A 22,552-nucleotide genomic window follows, 5' to 3' on the forward strand; every position below is an offset into this window, starting at 1 on the left:
GGCCAATCCAGGTCGTCGTACCTAAAGATTCCAAAGCTGTGGTGATTAAAGGCGATCTACAGTGTAACCACGTCCTCAGGACTCCTTTCCAAGGCACTCGCTGGTACTAAATTGATCTGCATCAAATTTCCGCCAAAGACCTGTTGAAATCAAACATTCGTTTTCCTTTTGTGACTGCCTAACTTTTTATTCGTAGCACTTGCATCGTAATTTCCATTGAGCTGTTGTTACATTGCAGAATTCACGGTTGGCTGGCTCCAACCAGAGGGAGTGGGTTCAGAAGCAGATGCTAGTTCGAATATGAGTTCGTATGAGCTCGTGCACATATGCACCCATAATGAATATACTGTCATATTTTTGCAATAATTTTTTAAATGCACATGCTCCGATATATTCTCGTTTACCTATAATTTCCTTTTGTGAATTTTTAGAAATTCACAAGGTGGATGCATTTGTGGGTTCATAAAGTTCACACTGGGACCAAAACCTCTCCTCGTACCTTCGGTCCAAAGAGTGCCCCAGTTCATGGCATTCCACGCAGGGACAGCGTTTTGCTGCTTTCTTTGTGTCACCTCAGCTCACAGAGGAGATGCGCTGCACAGCGAGTCACAAAGGGTTCGTACCTTACGATGCCGGACGAAGCAATTTCCTTAGCCGCTAAGACATGCGGCTTGCGAGTCTCATTGCAAACGGCCTAAAATATCACAATTTCACTTTACCATCCCTTAATTTTGACTCTATGTAACAAATATTTTTTGAGAAAATTTGTGTCATTGAGTACTATAGTGAAATTTTCTAATCCACCAGATTGTCTTGCCAACCCTGCATTTCACGAGAAGGTGATCAGCAGATTCAAGTTCTCGATCGCAGAGTGTGCAGGTTTCGTTCCCCGACAGCCATCGATAAGCAGTCCAGATTCTTCTCTGCAGCACCAACCATATGAAAAACTTCACCTTCAGAGGCACCAACGTTTTCGACACAGGCTCCGCACCTGCAAATTTGATCGCTCAGTGGAAGAACATCTTATATGTATGCAGATTTCGTAGTGTACTGCTGGGATTCAGTCCATTTCCAGACTGAACAAGTTGTAGCCGATGCCAAAGCTCAATGTGCTGAGCAATGATTTGCACAGTGAGGCCTCCGGTTTCAGAACAACTGACTTTCTCAGAACTTTAACTATCACTTAGCTGGGAGAGGTTCCCTTTACGATAGAATAGGCAATACTGATGTATGATACATCCAACACCCATTGACCATAAGGAGTAGTAGTTTGTTTTTATTCTGCTCAACACTTTCTAAGTATTTGCAGTTTGCATACCCTTATGAGAAGTTGAGAACAACCTATTCAAGTGCTTAGAGGAGGTGTTTATAGAAAAGATCGGGTTTTTTTCTTAACTGTAGTAACACGGGTCCTTAGGTAATATTGATGTATGACGTATTATAATTTTAGAAATTTATCAGTTCAACTCGAAAATGTGAGGAAAAATCAAACATTCTTTAAAAAAACAAGGATCACGTGGATTCACTCAATTAATGAAACCATGGCACACCCGCACCAAAAACTAATACAGAAACACTCCCCAGAAAAAGGAAAATCCTCCCCAGAAAAAGGTTGCACCGATTATTGTCGGTGAATCCCAGAGTCTAAATATAAAAAGACGTGGGTGTATTAATTCGAAATTATGAACCGAGGCGGTGCCGAATATCTGAGGTAGGTGAGCTGAGTCACGTAAATCCCCACTCCCAAGCTCTTTGCTGAGCATCAGACGCAATACAAAGTATTAGCAGTAGTGGAAGACTATGAACTATTAGCAGTAATACGGCGCTACGAGCTGCAAACGTGCTGAGACGCATGAATAGACTATGAATTATTAGCAGTCAATTTTTTCTCTCTCTACCGTGTAAATACACATTTAATGTAATTTGGCTTATAGCTAGCTGATGTGGCCGTTGTTGAAGATGCTCTAACACCCCGGCCCGTCCCAATATAATTAGTTTTCTAGTTAAGTGTAGTCGGTGCAATATTTCACACTCCACCCGAATAGTGCATAGACCCTCTGTGTTGGATAGAGGTAATACTTTGTCGATCCCTTAACAACTGAACTATTTTGAGACAAACGAAGATATCATGCTCGAACATTTTTTCAGTCAAATATTGAAACTTTAGCCACTAAGGTACGCAAGAAGTATTTATATTGTAGCATGGATATTTTGTTAATATCAAAAGCTTAAAATTTAATAATCAATCGTGAGCATTGGAGACCATATAGTTGTCATGATTATAAGACATGTAAATAAGAGGTCGACGAACAGTAGAAGTCAATGACATGTAAATGCATACTATCGTTTTATTCTCTATATAAAATGCATAGATTTTGTAAAATAAATACACTTATACATTTCTTGTAATTCACTATTACACCTAGAAAATTATGGAAATGATCCGTTGAGTTAGCGGTAATTTTCACCACATGATTCAGTCCCCCGTTGATCCGTTGAGTAATCTGACCATGCCTTAGCATCTGTGCAAATTCTTAAATAGGAGTAATTAATTTAGAGTTCGCATAGTCCCAAGCATGAATCCAAATTTGTTCGAGCCATCTGTTCGTCATCTCGTAGGTAGCTAGTCCAATTTGAATGGACTAAATATTGAGAATCCATATAATTTTATTCACCAATAATGAATGGAAGGTACATATATAATCCACAGTTAGGCCACGCCTAATGTTACATCTTAGCTTATTTCTTAAACATTAAATGGTCAGGACAAATAAGAATTTTTTATGATGTGGCAAAGAATTAAAAACCAGAGAAATTGAGGTAGTTTCTTCCATAAGACATAAGCTAGTCACAATATCCAACACAAGAAACAAGTTACGAAATGCATTGGGTGCTCAATGTCCATGTTCACGTGTTGCATGAAAGCAAACAAATAAATGTGAGTGGCTTTATAGAACTTGCAGTTCCTTTTGTAGCACATATGCTTTATTCATGGAAATAAGTATATTCGACTCCCTAGCTATTCTTTTTTATAAAATCTAATCTTCAATGGTAAAGCTTACTCTCTCTGTTTACATTATAAAAAAACTATTTTTTGAGACACCTAGATTTCATTTCTATAGGCGGTTCGTAGGATCAACCGTCTAAGAAAGTAGTTACGGCCCCGTGCAGCTGTGGACCACCTGTGAAAACTATGTGAACCACAATCGTCTGTTGAAATATCTCCATAAATAGTATCGTCCCCATCATAGAGCTCATTGAGACAAAGAGCTCTACTGTTCGAACAGTAGAGTTCTAGGTGGCAGTGGATTTGGAAAATAGGAGGGGAAGGTTTTTTTTTAAAAAAAAAATTCCTTGGAGGAGCCAACTAAGGTAAGGGTATCTCATTCCTAGGTACCATTTTTTTATGTTTAGATTTGGATTTAAGGCTTAATTAGGGTTTAAATATGATCTAGAGATGCTCATGGTTCTTACCATTTAGATCATCGAATTAGCTAAAATTTGTTGCCAATATTGATTCAATTATATATATTCACATGATTCTAACATTATATATAAAAAAATAGCTAGAATTTGATGTTTTTTAGCATCTAGGAGGTTTTATCATGAATGGGGATTTTTTTCTCTAGATCTAGATCTAGATCTCTAGGGAGGGAGAGGGAGAAAGAGTAATGAATTCATATTATTTTGAGCCATATATTTGCTCCAATATAGATTCAATTGCGTAGACATATTATAATTATAACAAGCCTATTTTTTATTTTTTATTTTTAAAAAAAAATTAATTATGTTTTTCAAATTAATTAATTGATGTATTTAATTTTTGTAGTTGAAGTTAAAGATGGACAGAGCATGTATGTATGATGCGTCAAGACATGGAGAAATATACATAAAATGACTCTGTTTTTATTGAAGCCGTCGAGAAGGACGCTTTGACTAAGAAGATAAAGGAATTATATTGTCCATGTTCTGACTACAAGAACTAGAAATTGTGGGACAAATCAAGCATAATCAAACCACACTTGATCTTGAGAGGTTTTGTTGAGGATTACAAAAGTTGGTCCAATCACGGCGAACAACGTACAAGCGAACCAAACGAGGACATCGCTGCTGATCAAGTGGATGGTGATAATGAGGGAGCAGTCGAATGCGATACTGATGTTATGATGGATGATGATACTGATTTTGATCTGGAGGAAATGCTACGCCACGTAGAACCACATGTTTTAAGGGACACGAGAAATAGTAATTGTATTTTTTTAGGCTTGGTCTTCAAAATTAGATTTTGACTAATATTTTCTCACAAAATATATCATTTATAGCTACAAAACTTATATAGTATGAAATCATTTTGAATTATGAACCTAGTTGTATAATTTTTTACACTAGATATTCTTATAATTTGATTAAATATTAGTCAAAATACATAAAATTTGATTTTTTAAAATAAAATATGCATATTATTTCTGAACTAAGAAAGTAGTACTTAGACCCTCTGTGTTGCCAATAATAGGTAACTTAACCCCTTTCTAGGCCATTCAAGGACTAGTTTTAACTGAAGTGACGTAGAAGGTGTTTTCAATTGAGGTAGCATATATATGGTCGCGGAATCGAGGCTGGAAGCATAGTACTGTGCGTGATGTAGTGGTACTCGTGGGGAGGAGAAAGATGATGAAAGTGATTCAAAGAGATTACAAGTGGGCCTTATCAGTTTTTTTTTAATTTTTTCTAAGTCATATTCACATGTATGGCAAAGTAGAAGGTGATTCGATGGATTGTCTCTATATATGTCTACATACATGCGGAATCGAGGGGTTTTAGGACTTGGTTACACATTGTCACACTCTGAGTCAGGCAAGCTTGACACCTTTTTGGTTCAAATCCTTAAAGAGCAAATTTCATAAAATCATACAAAGGTTGTAAAAACTATCACAAAACTACACTTTTAAAGATTAATTTTACAAAATTACACTTTTGTTGTTACTCTGTATCGGAAAACTAAATATTTAAGAATCATTTTTGTAGAACTACACTTTTCTTGGTATTTTGTATCGCAAAGCTACACTTATACTGGCATTTGTATTAGAAAACTATTTTTTTTTGTCACTTGGTATCGCAAAAATACACTTATAGAAGTGTAGTTTTCTGAAATAGAATGATAATATAAGTTTAGTTTTGTGATATAGATTCTTAAAATATGTAGTTTTAGAGTACAAATGATAATGAAAGTGTAGTTTCATGAAGTTTATTATTTAAAGTGTGGTTGTATGATACGAAAGGACAAGAAAAGTATAGTCGTACAAAATAGCTTTGCCAAAAACGAGACCTCGATCCAGCAGCGCAGAGATCATGCAAAGGATTGGCGTTGGTTTTGGCCGCGCGATGAAGAGCCACCGGCTTCCACCCATCCTCCTCCTCCACAACTCCGGTAGGAAGTGAAGCAGTAGATTTCCCTGTTGGTTTCTCGGCCACCGACAATCTCGACGGCGCTGGCACCAAAAAGTCGAGCATCTTCTGTAACTCCCATGTACCACGCGCTCTCCTCGCATCTTCTTCCTCATCAGCAACAACAACCTTAGACTTTGGCTTTCCAGCCTGGTCCCAGGCAACCGGAGCCAAGGTGAGCCGCCGTCGCCCTCTCATCCTCTCTTCCTCACAACTCCCATTGACTATGTACACTTTGAAATAGCTTTGTAAACTGTAGTTTTTTTATAGTTTTATAATAGTAGCGTCATTTGTGAAATTTACTCTATGCTTAATCATATCCTTAATTGTGACAAAATTTCTTTCCTCCTAGAAAAGTTCTGCACATAAATGATTCAAAAAAGTGTGACAAGATTCCTGTTAACTTGCTTATGTGTGGTGTCTATTTTAGTCACCTAACCTTAGGCAAATGGGAGTTGTGCACGGCCTTCATTGAAGGTCCGAGGCAAAGGTGAAACGGGGGATCGAACCCTCGTTTGGCTTGACTCCACCATGGAGCGTTGCTCCCATGCTCCATGTGTGACCGTGTGGGTGCCCCGAAATTCGTCCGCCTGGGGATCGAACTCGGAGCTCCCGAGTGCTACTTGAGTCAGCTGATCGCTCGGGCCACTGCTCGTTAGTCCTTAGGCAAGTTAGGCAAAATATTAGAGTAAATTTTGAAAACCTTATTCGTCCACATATTCCATCTGTACTTCTCTCTGTAAGACATAGAATTTCTTTGAAGTGATACATTTCCAGAGGGAAATTTTCATGAGAGTTCTCTCAAAAATTCATGAGAGCCTAAGGTGTTCTTTGCAAGAAGGAACGCCAGAAATCGAAGAACCGCCACTGTCAAATGTCATCACCATCGTTATAAAACCGACCAAGAAGCCCAAGAGAAAGACCCCTCTTCTCCCCTTCTCCACTTTCTCGGAACCCACGCCGTCTCTTCCCCTCCGCAGTCCAGTGAAACTGCCCAAATGTCGTCGTCCTCGGCGCCAGTGGCGATGCCGTCGCCGTGGGAGCATGTGGAGAGGATCCGGCGTGAGCGCTACTTCATCGGGCGCGGCGAGCAGAACCCATTGGCTGAGGACATGCACCAGGCCGTCAAGTACCTCTCGCAAGAGCTCTACTCCAAGGACGTCCACTTCCTCATGGAGATCGTGCAGGTACTCAAATCTTGCTTGCTTCATCTCCATGGTTTCCTGCCCTTTTCTTTGGTCACCCCATGCCGACACTAGTACTCTGTTTTTTAGAAGACAACACTAGTAGTCTTGGTCTCTTGCTGCTCTTGTGAATGACAATTTTAGTTCAGGCTAGTACTTTGCAAGTTCTGCATTGGCTAATGTGTTTACTGGTTGGATTGAACCCACCTGTCAATTAGTCTCCATAGATGCTTGTATGTGTTTGCTGCATCAAAATATTCCTATGTATATTTCGTGTCACAGACCAAAAATCAATGAGATAGAATGGTGTATAATCGGCTAATGAGATAGAATGGTGTATAAGCCCTGAACTCTTGAACCCACCTGTCGGTTGTGTATAATGAATGGTGTATAATATATCACTGTTGTAAAGATGTTTTCCTTGAGATAGAACACCGAGATTACGTAAAGCGACTTTACTGTTCAGTTCTGAGATTCTGCTCTGCAACTGAAAATTATAACACGGGAGCACTATTTCTGCTATGCAACTGAAAGTCTTTTAGGAATACTTCCATAGCTGAACAAAACATTGAAGAGGATTGAAATCAGATCCAAATCAACCGTTTAGTCATGCATTGCATTAGTGCTCCCTCTAATGTTTTTCAGTGCTCTTTCTATTATCAGAAAATGTGGTTGCGGGGTAGGAATCTGCTTAGCAAGCTATTAGACAAAAAAATCTAGTAACTTATATCACTGAACTGGTAGGAATAATTTTGTAAATGCTCAGTTCTACAGGTCTAAAATGTAGACCAAATTCATGAAATTATTTGGATGTGGTCCTGTTTCTTTTATTGTTTTAAACCCTAGGTTTAGTAACTCTCTCTCTCCCTCTCTCTCTCTCTGGCTGCAATCACAAAACGCTAGGATTAGTAAACAAGCATGTGGGCAACATGCATCCTTGCCAATTGGAGTTGGAGGTAGCATGCATGCATAGCCCGTTGCTTTTGAATTTTGATCAGTTTTATCATACGGCCGAGAAAAAAAGTGCTAAGGAATGTTTGGCGTGCTCCTTGTAAAAGTTGGAAAGCATGCATACAACAAAGTATTCTCTAGTGGCCTGTTGGCATCACCACTGGTGGCAGTCCAACGGGGCTAAGGAATAGCAAAAATAATGTGACGACTTACATGTACAAAAAGGTGAATTCATTCTCCCCACCCTAAAAAAATTCAGGCAGCAAATAGAATTGTTTTAGGGAAATTCTGGCAAAATTTCTACTTTTCAAACATGTCCTGCACTATTTTTTTTTTGACTAAAGCAAGTCTACTATTTCTAGAATTTCACTCAAGTATGAATGTGATGTGCTCATATATCTGTGCAGACATGTGAAAACCGTTCCATATAACACAGTTTTGATTGAGAAAAGAGACTTTATCATTGTGAGCTTAGTGTCTTATCGATTCTCAACTTATTCATTTATTGTGCATATTTTAAAAATAAATAGTATATATGAGCTCGCATGTCAAGTTTGTTAAGGGTATAATAGTCATGTGTATTAGAATAATCTTCTAGTCCCAAGGTTTGTCTCTTGTACCTCTGTATATACTGCACATTGGGCCTCAATATATCCATCCATCATTTGTTCAATATATACAAAGTTAACATGGCATCAGAGCCTGATTAGGGTTAGGGTTAGGTCTCCATCTAATACACCCACAATACAAATCCATTTTCATCATACCACTGTTGTTGTGAATCCTCCTGCTGCTGTTGTCTTTACTACCGGGAGCTTCTCTCCACTTCACACTGTCTTCCGCGTTGCTTCACACCAGATCCGCTCGTACCTCTTCCGCATCGGGACTCGGATCCGCCCGTGCCTTGTTCTGCGTTGGGCTGCCGCAGCCATAGCCTCCACCCACATTGAGGCCGCTGCCGTCACCGACTCGTTGTGGATCCGCTTGCCTTTGTCATGAATTTGGCTGCTGCTCGCCTGTCGTCTTCACCTAGGATCCACCTGTCCCCATGATGCCATCGCGCTTGACTTCATCGCATCATCGTGCGGCCTGTCGTAGAGAAGACGAGATCTGCCTGTTTGGTTGCCACCCTTCTACGTCTGTGGTCGCCCTCCGGCTTCTTCACAAGCCCACCGGCACTATTTTCTTCATCATGCCATCTTCGTCGCCGTTTTTCTTCGCCATGCCTACCGTTGTTTGGTGCTGTCGCGCTGTCCCCATCTGACGCTGTCGTGAGCTAGCCCTGCTTCTTGGCCCCTTTCTTAGCCGTCTTGCTGCATGTCATGACCAATGGCCGTCTTTGTCGTCATCATGATATTATCTCATTGCCTGTCGTCTTGCAACAGTGATTTCTCTATTCTCGCTTTGGCTTGATTTGACACATCTCTCTATTTTCATCATGTTCAAAGTCTCCAAAGCAAGATTCATATTTGAGGTATTTGCTGAAGCATGGATCGTGAAGGCAGTACCTTCTTGTGGAGGAGTTTGTTTTACATCAACATTGTTCAAGAGTTGCACGCTTCAACGCCATCTTCAATATCGGACTTCGGATGGATCAATTTTTTTAAGTCTAATGCTTAGTGTCAACTCTTCAAATGCAACGTCTTTGTATTCACATGTTAACTTTGTATAGATTGAACAAATCATGGATGGATACATTGAGGTCCAATGGAAACTATATATAGAGGCACAAGAGAGAAATCCTAGGACTAGGAGATTACTCTAATACCCTAGACTATTATACCCATAACAAAATTAATGTTATGGTTCTCCCTTTTTGAAATGGTTTATATGGTCTTAATTTACGAAAATAATCATATAAATTCTGGTGGATCTTGGGGTGCATGCAACATGATTTTCTATGTTGCAATTCTGTTCCATATCAGAGAGATACAGAACCTCTAGTCGAATTACTGCTTTTCACTATTTATCATGTATTGACTAATTATCTACTTGAGGTTTTCCAAAAAAATTGTTTGATTATTCTTACTAGGAAACATTGATAAAATAGATAGTAAGTGGTAAGGATGATGGAAGAGTGTATTTTACAAGAACATGTCCATTTTACCCCTTCCAACTATTAAACGAGTCCAGTTTTCACCGTTAAATATGAGAAGGATAAAAAGTCCATATTAATTAGAGAAGAAATATATCATGGTACAAGTTTTTTGTATTTTATGTGCTTTAAGTATTTCTTTGTACCTTAAGTTGGGTGAATTAATCAGAAAAAAGGTGGGAGGAGAAAACAATTTAATTAATCATAGGGAAAAAGCAATCTTGGTTATTGAATTTTATGGTCCCTGGAATCATGGAATGAACCAAGTAACAGAAGAGTAGACATAAGTAGGAAGCAAGTGTCTATATGAATCAGGTCTCAAATGTTATTGAAATTGTTTAGTACGTGATGTGTGCAGGTTGACTACAGTGCTTATAGCTTAGATTGTTCTACTAGTTCTTTTGCATAATTGTTTTGATGCTCGCATATAACAGTGGAGGATCTTGTGCTTATAACTGAAATTGTGCTACTATTTGGCTAATGGAATGCATAATTTTTCCATTCACCATCACAGCTATGTATAAACGCTTTTCCCTATAGCAAAGTAGGTTAGCGACAGAGTTTGTTACCATTTTTGCTACAAAATATTTTTTCCACATTGTGAGTAATCACTGGGTTATGATCCCAGTTTGCTGTTTCCCATTTTTCTGAATCTCTAAAAACCTTCGAAAACTATGTGATCCTCATATTCCTCCTGAAAAAAATATCGTGAACTTGTGTTTCTCTACATTTTCTCGTGTCCTCTAAACTTATGAAACCAACAAAAAACTAACCCTTTGAATGAGTCGTTCTCTGTGATCAATCTACCTGCTTTTCTTGTGTTTGCAGTTGTTAGTAGATAAATCTTAATATTGCTTCTCATATTAATATTTTCTTTCTCAAAACAGAACGCCGAGGATAATGAATACCCTTCTGGAGTAGCACCCTCTTTGGAATTTGTAATTACATCAAAGGATATTACCGGATCTGGTGCATCCTCCACTTTGCTCATCTTCAACAATGAGAGGGGCTTCTCTTCAACCAATATAGAGTCCATTTGTCGTGTCGGGAAGTCAACAAAGAAGGGAAACAGACAGCAGGGTTACATTGGAGAGAAAGGTAAATCTTTGAAGCTGACTAAATCCTTTTTTTCCTTTTACAACAATTAGAAATAGTATACTTTTCATGGAGGCAAGATTAATTGAAACCATTTGTGTGTTGTCACGCATTAAGATAGCTGCTACAGATCAAATGATATTATCAATTGGCTGGAAATTTGTTCAGTGCTTAATTAGATGGTCACCAAATCTGCAAACTACTTGAAGTCAGTACTATTGGAAATTTGTAACTTCTCAAAAGTTTGTTTGTGGTGGCCTGTATGGTGTAGTGGTAGAGACTGTTGGAAATTAATCTTGTTTTATGGTAGGTTTAGTTTTGGCATGTGGGAGAGTTCATGTCAAAGTAGAGAGTTGGAGTAGGATTAGAGTCCTAGTAGGAATATGATTGCATCGGAGTAGGATTATGAGTCTAGTATTTGGTCCCTATATAATGAAGGGAGGGAGGCACCCTATAATGTGCCACGGAGAAGAGAGGTGCTGTGAAAAAAAAAGAGTCGTGTTTGTGAATTATAAAGTGTGCGTGCGTGAGAAATATAGTAGCAGCGTGTGTTGAGAAAAATCTCATGGTTCTTTTGTGTGTTTGTGTTCTTCGTGGTTGTTCGATCCTGGTGAAAAAGTCAACAATTGGTATCAGAGCGTGTCAAGATGTAGAAGCTTATGAGATCCGGAGGCCGGTGCTGCGTCGCGGGTGTGCGGCGTGAGCGCGGCGTAGCTGCGTGGTGCGGCTCGCGAGGCCAGGCACGACTCATGCGGAGGTGGAGATCGACAGGGGAGTTGATGGCGTGGGTGATTCGGCGACTTGGACTCGATTCAGCAGCATCTAGGCGGTCGCGCTGCAAGTTGAACTGGAGTGCCAGAGTTCAACTCGGTTACGTTTGTGTGACCGGTTGCTGTTCAGGAGTCGTACTTGGTTGGCGGCATTGGTGTCTGTTTCGGGATCGGACGTCGGTTTCGGATCGGTTGGTGGGGCCCAAGTTGGAGTGCTGCACTGGAGGAATCGCGGGACGGGGCAGGAAGCGTGTTCGGTCCGGAATCTGTGTTTGGCTTGTTGTGTGGGAGACGGTCCAGGTCTTGCCACGTACAACAGGCAAGGCTGCTTGGTGGCTGGTTTGGGAGCGTGGTCTCGATGGGCTTGCATGTATGCTGTGCGGCTCTTTTGGCTTGTGGGGCTCCTGTGCAGCCAAGTATGCTAGCAAGACGTGTGCAGCCCGTGGGCGCTGGTAGAGGCATGCCTCAGTGTAATGCAGTGCGAAGCGTGTGATCTTGTGTCGAGGTGTGGTCATGCATGTAGTGCCCATGCATGTCCAAAGAGGTGTGCTCTCCATCCTCGGATGATGAAGTAGTGTTCGTCATCCTAAAACAAGTGCAGAGTGAAAGAGGTGTGCTCTCCATCCTCGGATGATGAAGTAGTGTTCGTCGTCCTAAAACAAGTGCAGGGTGGAAGAGGTGTGCTCGCCATCTTAGGTTGATGAAGCAGTGTTCATCATCCTAAATCAAGTGTGCAGGGAGGTAGGTAGGAGTGTGCTCGCCATCTTGAACTAAGTGCAAGTGCGTTCGGGGTGATGAAGAAGTGTTCGTCATCCTGAATCGAGTGTGAAGAAAACAAGATTAAGGGGGAGTGTTGGAAATTAATCTTGTTTTATGGTAGGTTTAGTTTTGGCATGTAGGAGAGTCCATGTCAAAGTAGAGAGTTGGAGTAGGATTAGAGTCCTAGTAGGAATAGGATTGCATCGGAGTAGAATTAGGAGTTTAGTATTTGGCCCCTATATAATGAAGGGGGCACCCTATAATGTGCCCCGGAGAAGAGAGAGGTGCCGTGAAAAAAAAAGAGTCGTGTCCGTGAATTATAAAGTGTGCGTGCGTGAGAAATATAGTAGCAGCGTGTGTTGAGAAAAATCTCGTCGTTCTTTTGTGTGTTTGTGTTCTTTCTGGTTATTCGATCCTGGTGAAAAAGCCAACAGAGACTTGATTCTGGTACTAGATCTCACACATTCAAATCCCACCTAACTGAAGCAAATCCCTGAAACAAATATTTTTAATGTGGAAATACTGAATAATGTCATGACCTCTGCATCTTTTTAATATCTTAGCATGACTATTCTTAAACTTTACACTTGGGATAGAGTACTAAAGCAAATCTAATAATCTATCAATAAATATTTTAGATAAATTTTAGTATTTCCATATTTTTCAAGAGTGCATGCTTACAAGGCTAGATGAACTACTTTAACCCTGCCTGTTTGAGCTATTGCTTAAATGGACTAGTTTATCATTGCATATCAAGTTAAGATTCACAAGAAATATAGACTTGCCCAAATGTGTATCAGCTGTCGATATATACGTACTACATATTTGCCTATTATTTGTGCCTCATCACAAGTTGTAACATCTTGTGTGTTTTGATTCAGGTATTGGATTCAAGAGTGTGTTTTTGATATCGAGCCAGCCCCATATATTTAGTAATGGGTATCAGATCAAGTTCAACGAGAAACCTTGTGTTGAGTGTAATATTGGATACATTGTACCTGAGTGGGTGGAATCCACACCTAGGCTTTCAGACATCGAAGCGATATATGGGTGTTCCAAAGTCCTTCCAACAACCACCATTATCCTACCATTGAAGTGTGAGAAGGTTGATGTGGTGAAGCAGCAGCTGTCAAGCATGCATCCGGAAATGCTACTGTTTCTGTCAAAGATCAGGAAGCTTTCTGTCCGGGAGGATAACTGTGATCCCAAGAGTGGCACTGTTAGTGAGATCTTGATATCCAGTGAAAAGAACTACCAAGACAGGAAGAACATGCATGCTGAATCTTACACACTCCATTTATCAGCTGAAGAGAGTGGAAAAGGAGAAGAGTGCGGCTACTATATGTGGAGGCAGAAGTTCCCAGTCAAGCCAGAGAACAGAGTGGACAAACGTGCCGAAATCGACGAGTGGGTGATAACCCTGGCCTTCCCACACAGCCAGCGTCTGTCCCGTGGGAAGCAGTTGTCACCTGGTGTCTATGCTTTCCTCCCCACTGAGATGGTAACGGACTTCCCTTTCATCATCCAGGCTGACTTCCTCCTTGCCTCGTCAAGGGAGGCGATACTGTTCGATAGTCCTTGGAACAAGGGAATTCTAGCGTGTGTTCCAAGCGCTTTCATGAATGCTTTTGCAACACTTGTGAAGTCAACAGCTGATGCACCAGCAATGTCGCTGCCATCTATGTTCAACTTCCTGCCAGTCAATCCTTCGCTTATCCCATTGCTTGAGCCGATTAGGGCAGGCATCAAAGAAAAGGTCCTTGCCGAGGATATAGTTCCATGTGAGTCCTATGCTTCACAGAAGATATTTTGCAAGCCCAGCAAAGTTGCGCGGCTCAAGCCAGCTTTCTGGACTATCCTTGGCAAAGCACGGGAATCCGGAGTGGAGCTGAAGAATCTGTCAACTCATGGAATCTATATTCTTAGTTCTCATTTTGACAAGAGTACATACAACAACGTGCTTGCATTTCTGGGTATCCAAAGCGTGAATTCTGAATGGTATGCGAAATGCATTGAAGGGTCCAATCTTGTCAAGGAGGTACATGAACAGCTTTACCTGGAAATTTTGTATTTTGTCGCAGACAATTGGCAGAACTGTTTTTCTAGTACAGACATGGTGTCCATTCCTCTACTGAAGTATGTTGACAGGAATGGTGTTCTCTCATTCTGGAGCATATCCAGAGCTACGGAACAGAGTGATAGATTGTGCATTGCATCTGAGAAGAAGTATCTAATGTGGCTAATCAGCTGGAACAAGGAGTTTCCATCTTGTAGCAGGTTCTTTGTACATCCCAGCACACAGTCAGCTCTGGACAATTTCTTGGAGCAGACAACAGTGAAAATTTGGCTTGAGAGTCATGCAAAAGTGGAGTTTGTCTCTGTCTACAGTTATGGATCAACTGTTGCTAATTCCTTAGGCAATGATCGGAGGCCTGTCATTTCTTTTGCACACTTTCTGTACCACTCATTCAAGATGGATCACATAGAGAGCTACTACTTAGAAAAACTGTGTCGAGTCATGCCGGTAATTGACAACTATGGTTATGTTGTCAAGACAAGAAGTAGCATTCTAGTTCCTGCCAAGGGGAGCAAGTGGGTTGGATTGATGGGCACAAACCCATGGAGGAAAGAGAACTACATTGAATTGTCATCAGATTACAAGTCAGCAGGCCATTTTGCTGGGAACTACACATCTGAAGATCAGCTATTGGCATTCCTGAAGACACAATTGCAAGCGGCGGATGTGCCATTCATACACCCCCCTGATGCAAGCTTCCCTACTGTCTCATCACCTCTAACCGTGGACAATGCATTATTACTGCTGGAATGGATACGGAATCTGAAGTCACAAGGTATACAATTACCTGATCAATTCTTGGTTTGTATAAAAGAGGGAAGTTGGCTAATGACATCGGTTGGGTACAAGCCACCAAACGAGTCATTTCTGTCCAGTGCTGACTGGGGAAGTCTTTTGCAAAGTAGATTTTCCTTCGTTGATATACCAATGATTGATCAACAGTTCTATCAAAACAAGCTGCATAAGTACAAAGAGGAACTTAAGGCAATTGGTGTGAGATTTGAATTTCAGGAGGCTTCTATTTACATCGGAAGCCGCCTCATGTCTATGGCTGCAAGCAGTGGGCTGACCAGAGAGAATGTGTACTCACTGCTTCGGTTGATTCGGTTTCTACGAGAGAAGGTTCTGTCTCCAAGTGAACTGATCAAAAGCGTCAAAGGTGGACGTTGGATGAAGAGCACTCTTGGCTACAGGCATCCTGCGGATTGTATCATCCATGATTCTGATTGGGAAGTGGCATCATGTATCAGTAATCAACCATTCCTTGATGTGAAGTTCTACGGCGAGGGCATCCTTGCCTATAAACTAGAGCTTGAGTTGCTTGGTGTAATTGTTGGGTTCAAAGACAATTATGAGCTTGTGATTAACAATTTCAAGTTCAGTTCCGCTGCTATTACTGCTGAAGCTACTGTATTAATCCTCAAATGCATCCGTTATGTGAATCCATGTGAAGATTTCACAAGGAAGCTCGGATATTTAAAATGGCTGAAGACAAATGTGGGTTTTCGTGCTCCTAATGAGTCTTTTCTTGTGGATCCTGAACTGGAGTGCCTTCTGAAGGTCTTCAATGGAACTCCCGTAATTGATTCTGGATTTTATGGGAGTGAGATCAGTTCATACAAAGAAGAGTTGAGGAAGACTGGGTTGATCACAAGATTCGAGGAGGCATCGAAGGCTATAACTCATATTTTTGAGCAAATGGTATTGAATTCGTCACTGACAAAGGCAAGTGTCCTGGCCCTACTAGGATCTTATCGGCAGCTGAAAACACACAGCCCACTTCCTGTTCAGCTTTTCAACTGCATGCGCTGCCAGAAGTGGCTGCACACTTCACTGGGATTCAGATCTCCGTCAGATGCGATCCTATTTGATGACGCATGGCAACCTTTGTCTCAAATAGCAATCTTACCGTTCATAGATGATGGTGACTCTTTTCATGGTTTAGGAAAGGAGATTTATGATTATAAAGATGAGCTCAGGGAGTTGGGTGTTACTGTTGAAGCGAAACTTGGTGCTAGATTCGTCATCGCAGGCCTCAGCATTCCCAGTGATCCTTCTGTCATGTCCAAAGCTACCGTCTTGTCGCTGCTTGAGTGTATTAAGAGCTACTTTGATTCTGCAACTGCAGCTCCTAAGGGCTTTAAGGACAAGATTTGTAAGAAGTGGTTGAAGACATCCATGGGATACCAATGTCCTGATGAATGTATCCTCTTTGATGCAAAGCACTCTTCTATCTGCATGGAAGATGGCCCTTTCATTGATGAAGCATTCTATGGTCCAGAGATATCCTCATTCAAAGATGCCCTTGCGAGAATCGGAGTGACGGTGGATGTCAAATGTGGACAAGATCTTGTTGCTCGGTATCTGAGGAGCCACAATGAAAGAACTACTATCTCCCGGATCTACAATTACCTGATGGAGTGCAACTGGGAGCCTGAAAATAAAAATAGCAATTGGATCTGGATACCAAATGAAACGAAAAGTGGAGAATGGGTGAGCTCACCAAGCTGTGTTCTTCATGATCGGAACAATCTTTTTAGCCTGCAGCTGCATGTTCTGGACAAATACTATGACAGGAAGTTGCTTGACTTCTTTTCACTTGTTTTTTGTGTGAGGCATGGCCCTAGTGCTAAAGACTATTGCAAACTGTGGAGCACATGGGAGAGCTCGGTTGGCGAGCTAGCTATGTCTGATTGCTCTGCTTTCTGGCAGTTCATTGCAACGAACTGGAGCAAAACAACAGAGAAACTTCTTTCTAGTTGTGTCAAGGTTCCAGTGTGTACTGATGGAACGATCATTTTGTCGAAGAAGGAGGATGTGTTCATTCCAGATGATCTACTCCTTACAGATTTGTTCAACAAGCTTTCTCAGCAATCATTACTCATCTGGTATCCTTCTTCTAGGCTACCTTCCATGTCTCGAGCAAGGATGAACAACATCTATGGTAGTATTGGTGTTAAGACAATATCCAAAGCAGTCCAGAAGAATGATTCTTTCACATTAGAGAATGTTTTCAGAACAGTTGATCCGAGTACGGTAATCAAGGATGGTTTGCTCCAAATAATTCTCGCGTTCCTCGCTGCTCCTGCTCTCGACATTCCTGCTGAAGAGAGGCACAGAATGGTTTCTTGCCTTCTGAATGTGACTGTCCACGAGACAGATGAACCAATCACAGTGGGTTATAGTGTAAGTTTGTCTTCTGGAAGGGATGTGGCTGTGAAGGCCAGCCGAATGCTTCGGTGGGAGAAGGGGGATTCAAATCTGTACATGCAAAGAAACAATGGTGAAGCTGGTTACAAAGAAAAGATTGAGTTCGCGACCTACTTCGCAGATGAGATATCTCAAGGACTGTTGTTTGAGATGTCGGATCAGATCCGTTCGCTCGCTGAACTCATAAAAGTTGGAAGCTTACTTGGCTTCCAGGATGCAGCTGTTGGGTTCTTGCTGAAGTCCAAGAATCTGCAGCTGTTCCCTGAAGATGAGTGCTTCCTGAACGCTTCAATACAAGGTCTGCGCCCTGAAAACTGAACCTTCTCAGCTTGTGCTTCTAAATTTTCGCACAATTACATAATCATATAACCTACTGATTTTTTTTCGATAACGATATAACCTACTGATGCCACTGTCCCCAACTCTACTTTCTACGCACAGGGCCTCACTTGGCAGCGAAAGCCATTAGTGATCTGCAGATTTAGCTCTTTTGAACATGTTCATGGTCAGTAGATATGCTCACTTTATTTCTTTGATTCCCTTTTTCACATGTATATTGTTTGTATGCTGCATCAGCTACTTCCTCACTGCGATGGAGTCTTACGTGAGTTCTCCTGGCAGGTTGCTGATGGCCTATATATATATATATATAACAGGTGTTGTGCCTGGAGGCTCATGAATGTGACTGCTTTGATGTCTTCGGATATATATGGCTGGTCGCAATGATATACTGTTACTATTTCTCTTGTTTAATTGTGGATTTCTGCCTCCTGGAACAGAACTTGTCTGTTGTTTCGGTGCATATGTTTATCTATGTGCGAAATGACGCTAGTACTTGAGTCTAATATTAGTAATATTATTGTCAGTACCTTATGTATGCCCTGTTGATTTCTGATCCTATTATGTGAGTTTGGTATTTATTTGAGATGAACGATACAGAATGTCTATCAGGCTGTTGTTTTAAGCCTGTACCATTGGTTTTGCTTGCTACTGGAGGCCAAATGGGGATCTATCAATCAGTATATATGCTAGGCGTATCATTCAGTATTCAGTTGCAGTCTTGCTGATAAAATGCGGTCAGATTTGATTTTTTTAATAATATATTTTTAATGGAAAATTGTAAAAATAATATTCAAATTCATAAAATTGCAGAAATAGATTTATCAGCACGTGGAGTGTCGACTGAGGTTGGGTCGGCACTCTAGGTGCTAACTTTGTACGTGGCTGTGGATCCAGGTCCTGTTGGTGCTCAAGGGTTGACAGGTGGTGGGCCTAGTTCGAGGTCAGTGCTACGTTGGATTTTGGGGTAGTGCAGAGGCCTGTCGTCACTCGGATGACGACAAGCGGATGCATGGGTCGTGTCGATACTCGGAGTGCTAACATGTGACACGTAGGTTCTATCGATACTTGGAGTGCTGACATATCTATATTGTTTTGGGTAGATTGTAGAGAGGTAGTAGATCGAGTAGAAAGGAAAAAAAAACTCATTTCTATTGATGATGGTGATTACATGTATATACTAAATGAAGGGATGGCAAATGCACCCATTGGGGAAGTCGGTTTCCCCAACGGGTGGCCCTTCATTAGTTATACTAATTACAGAGATTAACTGTAATAGTAGTTAGTGATTAATTGATCACATGTGTTGATCCTTGATGTCGGTTCATAACATTCTCCCTTATCAATTATTCTAAACATTTTGTCGAAAACTCCTCTAAAACTTTGTGGGAAAAATATGAGAAGAAAATATATTGATATGTTGATATGCCATTAAAACTCCTTCAAAACCCAATAGAAAAAGTAAGGAGAAAATGATATGCCATATATTAGTTATTATTTCATTGAGCCTCATATGAGAAATCTAAATAGGAAAAAACTCATTGATGAGCTTACAGAACAATAACTATGATCTATGGAATATATTAAAACCTGCAAAAATCACTTAGAAAAATCAGAGGAATAAAGTAGATATTACATCATTAAAAACCTTATATGAGAAATCGTATAGAAAAACTCATAAAGAAAAAAAGTGCAATATAATATGAACAGATTATTATTTAGGGATCAACTTCCTCTGAACCTTGTAAATCTTGCAGTCGTCGCATACTAATTCCATAAACACTTTTTTGGAATGTAGAAGTTGGTAAGGACTCAGTGAATAAATCAGCAAGATACATGATTTAGTTTGCAAGATTTCTATCTCCCCATTTTTGCAATTCATGAGGATAGAACATTTTAGGAGCAATATGTTTAGTTATATTGCTCTTTATGTAACCTGTTTGCATTTGAGCAATATATGCAGAATTATCTTCATAGATAATTGTTAGTGATTCAATGGAACCAATACCACATGACTGTTGTATGTCGTTGATCATTTTGCGAAGTCATACACATTCACGTGATGCTTCATATAATGTAATTATTTTAGAATGATTTATGGATGTAGCTACAAGAGTCTGTTTTGAAGACTTCCAAGAAATGGCTGTTCCACCGTGTAAGAACACAAAGCCTGCCTGTGATCTGGCATTATAGGGATCTGATAAGTAGCCAGCGTCAGTGTATCCAATCATATTCATATATTGTTTTCTTCGAAAGAAAAGACCAAGATCTATGATGCCTTGGAGATATCGAAATATATTCTTGACTCCCATCCAATGACGTTTAGTTGGAGCAGCGCTATGCCTAGCTAGTAAGTTCATTGCAAATGCGATATCAGACCTGGTGTAATTTGCAAGATACATAAGCGCTCTAATGGCATTGAGATAAGGAACCTCGGGTCCCAGTATCTCGTCTCCTTCCTCCTGTGGTTTAAATGGATCTTTCTCCATATTAAGAGATTGAACAACCATGGGAGTCTTGGAAGGATGTGATTTTTCCATATTGAATTTTTCTAATATTTTCTGGGTATATGCAGCTTGGTGTAGTAGAATACCTGAAGGAAGATGCTCGAGTTGTATTCCCAGGCAAAATTTGGTTTTACCTAAATCCTTCATTTCAAATTCTATCTTTAGATGATTGTGTGCTTCATCTATATCTTCTGTATTTCCGATGATATTCAGATCATCAACATACACAGAGATAATACAAAATCCTATTGAAGATTTCTTTATGAAGACATATGGGCAATCATCATTGTTGGAGTATTCATTTTGTAGAAGGAACTCTTTTAGTCAGTTGTACCACATTCTTCCTGACTGCTTTAAACCATATAGTGACTTTTTAAGCTTTACACAATACATGTTGCGATTTATGTTTGGATTCGGAATGTCTAGTCCTTTGGGGACTTTCCGAATCAAGTGACCTATATAGGTATGCGGTCACTCTATCCATCAACTATATAGATAGATGATTTTGTACTGCCAATAAAATTAGATATCAGAACGTGATTCCATTCATCACTGGAGAATAAGTCTCATTGAAATCAATGTCGAGTCTCTGCGTGAACCCTTGTGCTACAAGCCTCGCTTTATATCTCATCACCTCGTTGTTTTCATTCCATTTGCGGATGAAAACTAACTTGTATCCCACAAGGAAAATGTTACGAGGAGTAGGTATTACTGATGTGAATACCTCTCTTTTTGGGAGTAGTGCAATTCTGTTTGGATTGCATCCTTCCATTGTGTCAAGTCTGAGCGCTTGCGGCACTTTGCCATGGTCTTGGGATTTGGATCATTGAGAAGGTCGTTTGCAATCTTTGAGGAGAAGTATGTGTTGATAATTGTAGTCTTTCTGTCAAATGATTCTCCAGAATCAATATAATTTATGAAAATTTCATCTAACCTTTCTGACTCATCATGATTTTCCATTACAATAGAGTCTGGGTGTTCCGATGTCCCAACATCAGTATTTGTGTGCACAGTTGTGCTGGGATGTGGATGTTGAACATGATGAGGACATCACTCTTTCGGATACACACACACCGAGTATTCCTCCAACAATAGGTCCATTGACACGAGCTCGTGCACGTCAACTAAATCATGAGGTGAGCTCGTTCCTTAGTGTTCCTTTATATTTTGATAAGGATGAGATGCTACTAAATAATTGTGATGTATTATTACTTAGGAATACGGGAGAAGAACAGCAAGGACGCCCAAGCCAAGGTGGAGGTCCAATCAAGTTCGAATCCGTTTCGGAGTCCAAGACCAGTCTGCACTAAAATCATCACCCAGGACGCATACGGACTCCGTTTTCAACGTTCTACACATGGTTGGAAAGCTAAGGAGATAAGCTTTCCAACGGAACTAGTCCCATGTCCAAATTCTTTCTGAGTCAACAGGAATCATCGAAACAAGTGGACATCCAGAATCTGTCAGGGTGCTGTGCCACCATCTTTTGGGCCGTTGGGCCGTGTAACATGTTGGAGTCCATTAGGGATGCGTCCAGGGGTCCTTGGCCGACCCTAGTCTTTTATATACAGTAGCCGCTGCCGTAATTAGGGTTGGGTTTTGCTTAGATATTGATCTACACACAGTTGTGAGATTTTTGCTCTTGTTCCGGACCGACTAGGCCGCCGCAAGTGTTTGTGGAACCCCAACTTTGAGTGCTTGAATTCTATTCGCAATAATGTTCTCGGTACGCTTGCAGGTATTGAGCCTTCTTGGCGAGGTCAACCGCGCGACACGGTTGATAACCAACGGAGCTGTGGTGTAGTGATTGCAAGGGAGACGATCTGTTCGGGTCAAAGCCTTTGGATCATCAACGTCGAGTTCTCCACCCACCGACTTATCGCTACCTATCGGAAGATCAGGCCAACATTACTCATCAGAACATCCACTGGATGTATAGTATCCATAGACCTTGGGTGTCTTCCAACTTGACATTGATTTGCATTTACTATTTTAGAGGAGAGATTCCTTTGTTTCCACGGTAGCTTGCAAGAAGCTTTATCCTTTGTGACCGTACTTCTCCCCCTCTTATTTTGATTTGGGAGTTGAGTGATTTTTTTTGTACCTCCACTCTTTCCGGC

At 40.7% G+C, this 22,552-nt stretch overlaps 1 protein-coding gene across 2 annotated transcripts; it reads left to right on the forward strand.

The window, feature by feature from the left end:
• The first annotated feature begins 6,376 nt into the window (after positions 1 to 6,376).
• Positions 6,377 to 18,511, forward strand: LOC133900413 (uncharacterized). 2 transcript variants are annotated; one of them, XM_062341543.1, is made up of 5 exons: positions 6,377 to 6,632; positions 10,563 to 10,773; positions 13,181 to 17,884; positions 18,028 to 18,091; positions 18,208 to 18,511. In XM_062341543.1, exons 1-4 carry the CDS (start codon positions 6,444 to 6,446, stop codon positions 18,069 to 18,071), a joined length of 5,148 nt encoding a protein of 1,715 aa, XP_062197527.1. In that variant the 5' UTR covers positions 6,377 to 6,443; the 3' UTR covers positions 18,072 to 18,091; positions 18,208 to 18,511. The 2 variants fall into 2 exon arrangements, with proteins under 2 accessions (XP_062197527.1, XP_062197528.1); XM_062341544.1 differs by lacking the exon at positions 18,028 to 18,091.
• Positions 18,512 to 22,552: the final 4,041 nt, after the last annotated feature.

This window comes from Phragmites australis, chromosome 19 (genome assembly GCF_958298935.1).
Source record: "Phragmites australis chromosome 19, lpPhrAust1.1, whole genome shotgun sequence".
In the NCBI taxonomy this organism is placed as follows: domain Eukaryota; kingdom Viridiplantae; phylum Streptophyta; class Magnoliopsida; order Poales; family Poaceae; genus Phragmites; species Phragmites australis.

Coding starts and splice junctions, on each gene's coding strand:
- LOC133900413 (XM_062341543.1), top strand. CDS start 6,444: ATGTCGTCGTCCTCGGCGCCAGTGGCGATGCCGTCGCCGTGGGAGCAT. Junction 10,774..13,180: donor GGGTTACATTGGAGAGAAAG/GTAAATCTTTGA, acceptor GTTTTGATTCAG/GTATTGGATTCAAGAGTGTG. Junction 17,885..18,027: donor CCTGAACGCTTCAATACAAG/GTCTGCGCCCTG, acceptor TTCTACGCACAG/GGCCTCACTTGGCAGCGAAA.